General features: G+C 45.9%; 1 protein-coding gene across 3 annotated transcripts in view; it reads right to left on the bottom strand.

Annotated features, from left to right (window-relative positions):
- Positions 1 to 243: 243 nt before the first annotated feature.
- Positions 244 to 10,772, bottom strand: part of Cdin1 (CDAN1 interacting nuclease 1) — a 216,227-nt gene continuing 205,698 nt past the window's right edge. For all 3 annotated transcript variants that reach the window (XM_006985106.4, XM_016003654.3, XM_076570319.1), the window contains one exon: positions 244 to 2,055. In XM_006985106.4, coding sequence (XP_006985168.1) covers positions 1,926 to 2,055 — 130 coding nt within the window. In that variant the 3' untranslated portion in view covers positions 244 to 1,925. The remainder of the gene's footprint in view (positions 2,056 to 10,772) is intronic.

Raw genomic sequence — 10,772 nt, 5'->3', positions numbered from 1 at the left:
GCAACACTCTTTCCCACGGATCTCTAATTCAAACACGGCAGACACAAGGATCACGCTAGTTTTTCAGTAACTCATAAACTTACCACAGTGTGTAATTTACCGTAGGTTTCTTTCTTGCTGTGAGGGGCCACATTGGGATGCTTCACTATAAATACAAGGTGGTGTCTCTGTTGGGGCTACCAGAACCTTTTCACAACACATTATATCAGGGCTTCAGGTAGAAGAATGAACGCAAAACATAAGCACCTTTTGAGCTTTTAAAATTTATTTGTGCACACTCATCATAAATTAGGCTAATGTTAAAACAAGCAAATCTTTGACAAGGGTTTAGCAGGATTTTCAATATCTGTGCAGATACATGTCATTTACTGCACCCTCCCCAAAACAACAACAGCAACAACAACAAAAAAAACAAAAACCCCCCAAAACAAAACAAACAAAACCAGTGGCTGAGGGCATGCTATAAAAACAGATTTTTGTAGTTTTCTTTAAAGTGTGTGTATAAAGGCAATGGAGTGGTGTTCTCGAACCATCTGTTTCATATGCAAAACCTGCCTGAGGCTTCCTCCCCACTCTGCCTCCGACTCCGTGATTTAGTGCCGTCTCCCAGGAGGGCTTACCATCCTATCCTGACCTGCCACACTCGTGGCCCTTGGCAGGAAGGCAACAGGGCAAGTTTCTCACTGACCAGGTACAAGAGGAACTCACCAATGTGTAAGACTTAAGGTGTTTCCAAAAGCCTTATTTTTACTTCTAAAAACATCTACTCAATATTTTAAAAGCGACATTTTTACAAGCACTGGGGCAAATATTGTTAAATACTTTTTTTTTTGGGGGGGGGATACAGATTACTTTTAAATTTCCCAAAAGATAGGTTTATAATTATTTTACTGATGTTTTGCTTCGGACTGAAGTCTGGTCTGCAGTATATAAAAGTGAATAAATACAAAATCTCTTTTATTTTGCTTATTTAAAAATTACTCTAGGATTTTTCTGGAACACTTAATTCATTCAAAGCTGACTATAATGTCTAAATTATTTGGGCATTATACAATTATTTGGTATAAAATGCAGACACAAAGCAGTATGTATGAATGTACTTAAAAAAAAACTCATAAAAATAGTGGCCAACATTGTATAGGCCACCAGTCATGTTTCAAAGGCCACTGTAGAGAGGGAGGTTGAGCGTCAGTCCTCTGTCTCAGCCCCAAGCCAAAGGAGCATGGTTTGCCGGACACAAAGCGTCTCATACTTTAAGGTGAGATCAATGTGAAATGCTCGTGTTCAAATAAGCTTCATGAAAAGAGGAAATTCTCATCAAGGGGGATTTTTGCAGCTTGGCTGGATGCCACAGAAGTCACGAGGCCGTAGGTCTCCACAGAAAAGGTCCTGTCCGGCTCTGCTGAGCCCCAGGTGAGAAGGAACACTTGCTAACAGACTTCCTGTCTCCAGCTTTTCTAGGTTTGTGCTAGGTTTTTCCCTGATGTTAATGCAACACTTAGTACCAGAGTATACCAATGCAGAGAAAGCAGGGAGAGCCAATGAATGGAGCTTTAAAAGGAAAAGCAAGGGAGTGTTCAATAACGGAGGAGAACTGAAAAATCACACCCTTCAGTCTCCACACTGTCCCTTCTGTTCGGTATGCAAGGAGAAAGCATTCGGAAGGAAGCAGGATTATGACTATCTATAAACTAACTGTGTCGGAGACGGAGATGCTGATAATGAGTGGGTTGTGTCCGTAGTTCTTGGCTATTCACATCGGCTAGCGATGAAGGAAAACAGAAACTCTTGATATGTTTGTCTAGAGAGGTAGGGCTGCGACTGCAGCAGCCAGGGTTCAGCTGAAGTTCAGGGCAGATGTTGCCAGAAGTTTATACGGCAGGAAAGTCACATTGCTTCCGGCTTCTCTTCCAGGATCTTCAGGGTCAAGCTGTGCTATGGCATAAGGTGACGATGTCTGTGGGGAAAGAGGCTTTGAGCAGGATGCCTCTTTCCCGGTTGCAGTCCAGTTCCTGGATAAATCCGTACCAATAGATGACCAAGCCTGGTCCAAACCTGTAAAAACAACAGAAAACGTCACGCATGGCCAGAAAACAGACATCTTAGAGGCATAGAGAAAAGACAGTTAAGTGAGTATACCAGCTTGCTATCGTGAGGATGGTAGGCAGCTGAGTACAAACTTAAGCACTCACTTAATGCAACTGTGGCGACCTTGACAGATGTGTTTGCTTTCCAGGAGCCCAGCAGACCCAGAGTCACCTGTAACATCTTTAGTAAAGGGCCATGGGTATGAGCTGCGGTAATCACTGCCTAGCCGTGGAAGGCCACAACTGAAGTAGATCAGAGATGAGCTGGGAACACCTGGCTTAGGGCGGTCGGTCTTCTAATATTTCCTGGTACTATTTTAAAAATTAAACTTGCCTACTTTTATAATGGAAGGAAAAAAAAATGTTTGAACAACTGGGCATGGCGGTGCCTATTCGTTATCACAGCACTCAGGAGGTGGAGGCAGGAGGATCATCAGCTTGAAGCCAATCTGGGCTGTGTAGCAGGACACTGTTTCAAAAACATTAAAAAAAAAACTAGCTGGGTGGTGGTGGCGGCGGCGGCGGCGGCGGCGGCGGCGGCGGCGCACGCCTTTAATCCCAGCACTTGGGAGGCAGAGCCAGGTGGATCTCTGTGAGTTCGAGGCCAGCCTGGGCTACCAAGGTAGCTCCAGGAAAGGCACAAAGCTACGCAGAGAAACCCTGTCTCGAAAAACCAAAAAAAAAAAAAAACCTTAAAACAATGGGACAGATTAAAGTTCTCTCTGGCTATCATGTTTAATTCAAGTATCAGTGTGCCCAAAAGTATCTCCTGCTATTCATTATTTCTAACTTAAAAAAGTTTCCATGTCTGACTCCCCATGGGAGGCCTTACCCTTTTGGAGGAGGGGATGGAGGGGTGGGTGGGAATGGGAGGAGGAGTGAGAGTGGGATCTGTGGTTGGTATGTAAAATGAATAAAAATTTTCTTAAATTAAAAAAAAAGCAATGAAGAAAATCTGCATGTCAAACTAGGATGTTTCAAAGAGACCTCTACCCAACACTCTACGGGATCTCTGCATCGCAACCTATACATGGAGGTAGTGAGAAATCTGCTGGTAAGTTCCCACAGGGACAAGGGATAAAGTCAGAGAGATTTGTGACCAAGTGTGGACAGACAGATGGAGGCTTAAGAGCCCAACATGCTTAAGTTGTGGCCCCCGCCCCCCCCCGCCCCCCCCCCCCCCCCCCCCGTTATCTTCCGTTTTGTTAGCAGCCACTGGTCCCTGCCAGGAAGTGGCCCTACGGACGACTTCACCCATCAGGAAGTTGAGACCTTTAGGCTGGGTTCATAAAGATGTAATCACTATCAATCACTGGGCACAGAGAGACGGTTTGCACATCAATTTCACGTTTTCTCTACCAAGAGTACTTAATTAAAGGGCAGGGCTACTTTTGGTGTAGTGTTGCAGGAATTTTACAGTGAAATCATAAATTATGAATGCTGGGTTAGTGAAAGGATGTGTAAAAACAGAACTGCTTTCTGTATTCTAATATTACAGCAGGCTGAACCATGCTAGGCCAAAAGCGTTTTCCTTCCATGATTTATTATCTGCTGTGGTGTTCTTGCCAAAACTAACAGTACAGAATGGGCTGGGAGACACTGTAACGCACAGGATGAAGTTCAGTTGGATGTCATGGGCTGGCTTATTTGGGGGATTCACATCAGTGGGTTAGCCCAGTTGTATTCATAATTCAACCTTTTTGAGTACAATCTTTTGAATTGGGTCCTGTGAGAATTAAGGACAGATGGGCATGCCCTCTTATTCCTCAGCATCTCCAAGTTTGAGTTGGAAGAATTAGGTTTCCTGTGCACTGGATGTGAGCCCCGGGACCAAGCTCATACCTGGACAAGAGCTAGCTTCCACTTAACAAATTGTTTCTTAGCAACCTTTAATCACACACACACACACACACACACACACACACACACACACACACACACACGATTGTCTATATGGAAACATAAGCCATTTGGTAGCTTTACTTCATAAAAAGTTCTGAAATTTGTGCCAAATAATGTCAGAGTTATCAAGGCAAATCTGTTAAGTGCCGAAAGACATGCATCCCTGTGGACCTCTCAGTAGGCCCTAAACCATCCCATCGAAATACACCCACACCACGGCCTCCATGCATCTGACAGCAAGCGCCACACATTTCTCTACTTTATTAGGCAGCCACTCTGGAGACCACAGTGTTCTTCAGAAAGGCACTAATATTTTTACTAAGGGAGCAAAAGTGTGATCTAACCAGTCATGGAGAAGAACAAAAGAATATATGGGGATCGTAAAAAACAAGCCCGGTATTTTAAAGATTTAATAAAACAAAAAACACCCATCACCAGCAGCGAGCGAGCGAGCGAGCGAGCGAGCGAGCGACCGCCGCCTGCACTTTCCCTGCACAGCTAAATCACGAGCCAAAGGACTCGGAGCATGACAACTCTTTATGAAAACGGCACTTCCTAGACAGCGAGGCCAGACTGGGGAACACCTCGATGCTCAAGAAAATGGCTTGTTTCACTTGTGAGGCAACAGCTGAAATGGGGAGACCCACAAAGGTTTCGGCAGGATTGTGAACCTGAACATTTCAAGTAGTGGTTCATGACCAGGATTCCCAAAAGGCAGCGGCCTGGATCGGGGCAGTTTTTTTTTCCTTCCTCTTCTTTTAGCAGGACTTTACCATCTATCTATCTTTAAGGCTCTTGTGAGAGTTAGTGCTCTCATGAGCTCAGAACCTGATGGAAAAATTTTGTCTGATTAAGTAAAAATGAGTAAACACCCGTTCTTCTTGTATGTATTGAGTGCTAGGGGGGCTTTTACATTACAGGGCTCATAAGTGACAAAGATAATACAGATTTTAGAAGGTGACAAATTTGGAACTGTAACGACAGTGTCACATCTGGATTTGCTCCCTTGTGCTCCTCTGAGCATTCTCCAGCAGCTCAGGGTCCAGGGATTATCAGTTGCTGCCAAGGCAGCCTTGGGGCAGATGACTGTTTCTGAAGGAGCCGACCACAGCCAGCCAGCCTAAGCTAATGTGTGAGAGCATGTCTGAGAAACAAATCCAAACAGCAGAGCCTGGATCTGAGGATGCTCTACCACTGGTGCTGAGTCTTCCTTGTGCTGCTTGGAGGCACTCGGTGCCTTTTCATGGGTAACCATGATTCTCAAGGATTCCCCAATGCAGTTTCTATTTCCTTGAGGGACAGACACTAGGATGAGAGTCTCTACTGAACGAGTAAGTCTGTTTACACATAAAATACCACCAAATTGGTAAATTTAACGAAAACCTCTACAGAAAGATGGACAAGTCAAGAGCCACCAAAGACCTTGAAGGCACGAAAGGGGAACTTAATCCTAAATAATGTCAGCTTTTCAAGGGTGCTAAGTGTTTTTCTAGTTTCCGGCCACGTTAGAGTGCTTAAAACATTAAACAGGAAACTATGGAAGTAAGACTCGGTGCTTTTTGTGGTTTTGGTGTATAAGTCTCCCAGGAATCACCCTCTACTTCATCACTGGATTTGTTTTTTCTGGGATCCTGGTGAAGGCAAAGACCATGTCTTATTTCCATCCACATCCTTGGTGCTTCAGAAGACCATGCCTAGCTCATGGCAGATACCCTTGGGGACAAGATGGAGGATACGGCCTGCAGCCAGCAGTGCTGTGGACTCAGCATGACATCATTGGGCATGACCTGGACTGAGCACATGGATGGTGTATGCACAGATCCAATGACAGTAGGTACAGAAATGTCTCTTCTGGGCTGAACTACCTAGTCACATGATGCCACAGTGGGAAGTTCCACAGCTGCTCTTGTGAAATGGGTTGTAGTGAAAGCAGAAACACTACAAATATGGGTTAAAATTATTAGACAGACAGCGGCGGCATACTCATTTAATCTCAGCACTTGGGAGGCAGAGGCAGCTGGATCTCTGAGTTCGAGGCCAGCCTGGTCTATAGATCGAGCTCCAGGACAGCCAGGACAACATAGAGAGACCTTGTCTTGAAAAGCAAAAACAAACAAAAAATAAAACAAAACTGCCATCGGGCTATGTATATAAAGCATATACAAAACATACATAAACTTTGTCTTTAGACCTGTATCTCATTTCAAAAGGTATCTCAATATATACATGCAAATGTTCAAAATTCCTAAAGAAACCCAAATCTCAAACACTTGTGGTTCCAAGTATTTAGTATATGGGATGCTCACACTGCATTAATGCTTCCGTGATATTTTCAGGTACCATGTATACTCACAAACATTCTTACCTTACAAACTCATCTAGTTCTTGTGCCAACACCATGACCTAGATTCAAGACTACTCCTTGTTCTACAAATGAAGACACTGAGACAAAAGGTCATTTGGCAGTTTGTCTAAAAGCTCACAGCTAAAGAGTGGAGGAACCTGGGCTGTCTGCGACTGTCCAAGTGGCATGTGTAGTGATCCATTTACTGAATACCATGAGAGAGGAGCAGAATTGAACCAGAAAATGGGGAAGTGCCTCGGCACTAACCAGACTCTACCCAGAATGCTTTGGATGGTTCTGGGGCCATATTGACAGAGAACACCTGCCAGTTCCCACTGGGAACTGACTTAGAGGAGAATCTTAGGTTATCTGCCAGGATAACAGCACATGGATGACCTAGAGATGAACACAGCATAGCAACATGCTCTTGGCATACCATATTCAAGAGGACTCTTGGGGAGCGGACTCATGTTGTGCTTTTTTTATCTCTCTGTTTCTCATGTAGCTCTGGCTGGCCTTGAACTTGCTATATAGCTGAAAATGACCTTGATCTCTGGATGACTGTGCCTCCATCACTCAAGTGCTGAGATTACAAGTGTGCACCACCATTCTGAACTCTATGCCATGTCTCTGAAGTGCAGAATTAGGGCAATTTTTAAGGTAGCTAAGGTTCAGATTTTGATTTAACACCCCCCTGTAATGGAAACATCTGAAAACACAAGTGAGCTGCCCTACAGAACAGTGTGAATGGACTAGTAACCACGGCCTGGCTCTCACTAGTTAAGATGCTCGAAGGGCTGGGCTACAGCTTAGATGGCAGAGCCCTGGACTGGCATGCATGAGGCCCCGAGTTTGATTCCCTGAACCATATAAACAAAGCATAGTGGCGTATGCCTATAATCCCAATACTTAAGAGGGAGAGGCAGGAGGATCAGAAGTTGAAGTCATCATTGGCTCTACAGAGTTTGAAGCCAGCTTGGGCTACATGAGATCCTGTCTGAAAAAAGTAAATGAACCAATATATGCAAATTACAAATTCGTACACAAATCTTCCCAAATCCCCTTCTTTTGAGAAGCTAACTAACTGGTCTAGCTACATACGCAGCGGGCTCAGTCCCTGCCCCCTCTCCGATATAACTAATATCCATGTAGCCTTCTCTGTGACTCCGGGATGCCCAGGCTCACTTGTGCCATGGAGTTTCTAGAGACTGGTTTCCTCACACCCACCTCTTCACAGTGTGTGGAAGCACAATGGGGCCCTCAAAAATGTTGTGTATCAAGACGGAAGAGAACCCTCACGGTGTGGGTGCTCTTGGACTGCCTATCCAATTCCTTTCTGTCATCCACTGGGCTGCTGTGGCTGTCAGAGTGATCGGTCCCTACTCTAGGCTGTAATCTGGACATTCTCAACCCTAGACCAGAGACCCCTGAGGGGCTGTGAAAAGACAGCAGGGGAACGTTATACCAGCACTGCGCTCAGTTTGGGGGGAAATCTGTCTTGTGCTATTTTAAAAATGTCGATAACAGAATTCACAGTAGCTTCAGTCACCTTGTTTCTTCTAAGGAGATAGCATTGAAAAGCGCTGTTATCCTATGGAGGGCAACAATTGTTTTTGTTTGCTTTGAAGAAGATCCACGCATACCCGTTCTGATTGGTCCCACATCGTTCTGTAGCTGGATGTGTCTTGCAGAGGTGAACAGCATCCACAGAGGAAGTTCTGTGGTATGGGTGACACTTAGTCACACTGACGCTGTGTAAAGATCCTTAGCAAAGTTGTAACTAACCTGTCCCTGGACATATGGCTTGTCTTCACAGTAAGAGTGAGCTGAAAGGAATCAGGCCCCATCAGAACTCCCTCCACTGAGAGCAGCCTCCCCAATGTCGTGGACAGGGAGAACGGAGGCTCTGGCGGTGGTGGAGCTGGAGTACTCCGAGTGGAAGAGACATGGTGTTATAGGCCCCGGCCTGTGGAAACGCAGGCCTCTGTGCACTCACTGCCTGGATCAGTTACTTTTCTGTTGCTGTGATAAAACACCATGACCAAAGCAGTTCAGACAGAAGGAAGGGCCTTTCTGGGTTTATGGTTCCAGAGGGGTAAGTGTTCACCAGGGCAGGGGATCGTGACAGTAAGCAGCAGGCATGGCAGCTGGAACAGGATGCTGAGAGCTCACACCTTCAAACACAAGCACGAAGCAGAGAGAGTGACCTAGAAGAGTCTAAAACTCTCAGAGCCTATCCTCGGTAACATCTTCCAGCAAGCCCCCCCTCCCCCCTCCCAGATCTCCCCAAACAGTGCCACCAACTGGGGACCGAGTATTCAAATACATGAGTCTATGGGGAACGTTCTCATTGAACCACCGCACCACACTGTAAATATGGGATGGGTCTAAGGATTCGGTTTAACACTAAGAAAAGAGACAGGATGTCATGTCTATGATTAAGTTCCACAGGCTGTGATCTCTATTTTCCTAAAGCTCTCTCTATTGCCTCTTTTGCTTGTATGTTGAAGGCAAGTGGGAGATACTCACACGATGGGGAGCTGAGCATGCTCTCATCCACTCAGGAGGTGGAGAAAGTGAGAGCCCCAGTCTGTCTTTACATGAGACTAACACCGTATTGCCACCGACTGGAAAAGACTGCAACAGGACTGTCAGGGCCTGGCAGTGTGACGTCTAGAGCCAAGCATTACTTCCAGTCCTGATTCAGAGAGGCTGTGAAAGATGAGTGCTATTTTCGGCCATAGCTCGAGAGACAATTTGCTCCATAGTGATAGATAGCGAACACAAATATTCACTGCAGATCTGAGGTTAAGCATGCATCAACTTCCACGCTCCACATATGCGGCACGGAGGGTCCTGGTGGGTGCAGACTGGCTCTGCCAGGCACAGATGAACACTTGGATTCATACAGAAGGAGACTATCAGCGAGCACCAACTCCATACACCCAGGCCAGCCCCTGTGCCTGAGCAACTCTGTGGCTTCTGCCACCAGAGCTTCCTGGCTGTGCACCAGTCCCTTCCCTGCTGCGTGTCTGAGACGCCGGCGTTACACACGGAGGGGTTCCTCCGAGTTTCTTCCTGTTCCGTGGTTTTGCTGCTACACTCGGCTACAGAGCTTCTAAAGCTGCCACTGTGAAGTATGTGCTGGTGGCGTGGGGTGTGAGGGGTGGGTTCAGGTGGGACACTCAGTCGCCTGAAGTCAATGACTGCTGACGACTGGGGAGGAGACATAAAAAGCCACAACAGTGACAGCTCAGGGCTGTTCTGCTTCGGGGCAGACTTCGTCTCTCTCAGCAGATGCTGGGGACAGTCTAGGAAAAACAGATGCTGGGGACATTTCGTTCAGTTTTAAAAAGGCAGCGAAAGCTGCAAAGTATTTTTAAAGACTGTCACCGAGAGCATATTAAAAACGGTCCTTCAGTGAGTAAATTCTTAGTTTTCCAGAAAACCCGAGCTATCCTCAGATGGTCCTGGGGGGGATGCAGGCAGCGAATGTTCCACAGAATATGGGATAAACCCTACCAATTATGTCGTTCAGGTGAAGTTTTTTTTTTTTTTTTTTTTTTTTTTTTAAATCTACTTGGAAATCCATTCCAGCAGGACACTTGGGTCCCTAATCAGGTAGAACATGCTTCCTCTTTCTCATCTATGGAATTAAAGGGTCCTCCTGTTGTAGCTCTCCACTATTCTGAAACACAGGACTCCTTCAGATGGCTTTTAATAACTTACAGACAAAGCAGAGGCCTGCTAGTTCTCTATTTACGCTTTTTCCTCGAGGCAGTGATTTCAGAGAGGGTTGGGAAGGTAGATAGAAGAACGCCAAGATTGCTGATCATAATAGTCCGTGTCATTGGCCAAATAAGGCCAGGCAGTTTCCAAGTGGGCTTTTGAAGTCAGTTTAATATCTTCATTTCTAAAAACTTACTTTGAGCAGAAGTTTGACCAATTGTGTGATCTAGAGAGTCTGTTTAAACATATACAGAAATACATCCCTTTCAATACCACCCCCAAAAGGCAATTAGCATTTGCTCAATGCTTGCTTTGGAACAGGTTAAGGCATTTCAAGCCTTTCTACATGGACAAACCAACTGAACCCCGCTAAAACCTACAAGGGGCTGTGCAATCACTGTGGAGCTTTGAAATGCTCCTCACAGTCTTGGGCATCTGAACACGCGGTCCCAGTTAACGGTGCTGTTTGGGTGTTCAGGTGGTGAAGACGTGCCGGAGGGATGACGTCAGTGGGGGCAGGATTTGAGGGTGAAAGGCTCCATAACTTCCTGTTTGTCTTTCTGTTTCGTGGCTGCTGTCAGATTGCAGACTCTCAAGCCCTGTCCCGGCTGCCATGCCTGTCTGTTGCTATCCCGTCCCACTGTGACGGCGATGGGCCACCGTGTTTTACCACAGCAACAACAGCGAGCGAACGCAGCCACACTCATCCT

The sequence above is a fragment of the Peromyscus maniculatus genome, chromosome 4 (genome assembly GCF_049852395.1).
Source record: "Peromyscus maniculatus bairdii isolate BWxNUB_F1_BW_parent chromosome 4, HU_Pman_BW_mat_3.1, whole genome shotgun sequence".
In the NCBI taxonomy this organism is placed as follows: domain Eukaryota; kingdom Metazoa; phylum Chordata; class Mammalia; order Rodentia; family Cricetidae; genus Peromyscus; species Peromyscus maniculatus.
The sequence above is the reverse complement of the archived record's forward strand: the minus strand, read 5'-3'. Positions and strand labels throughout refer to the sequence as shown.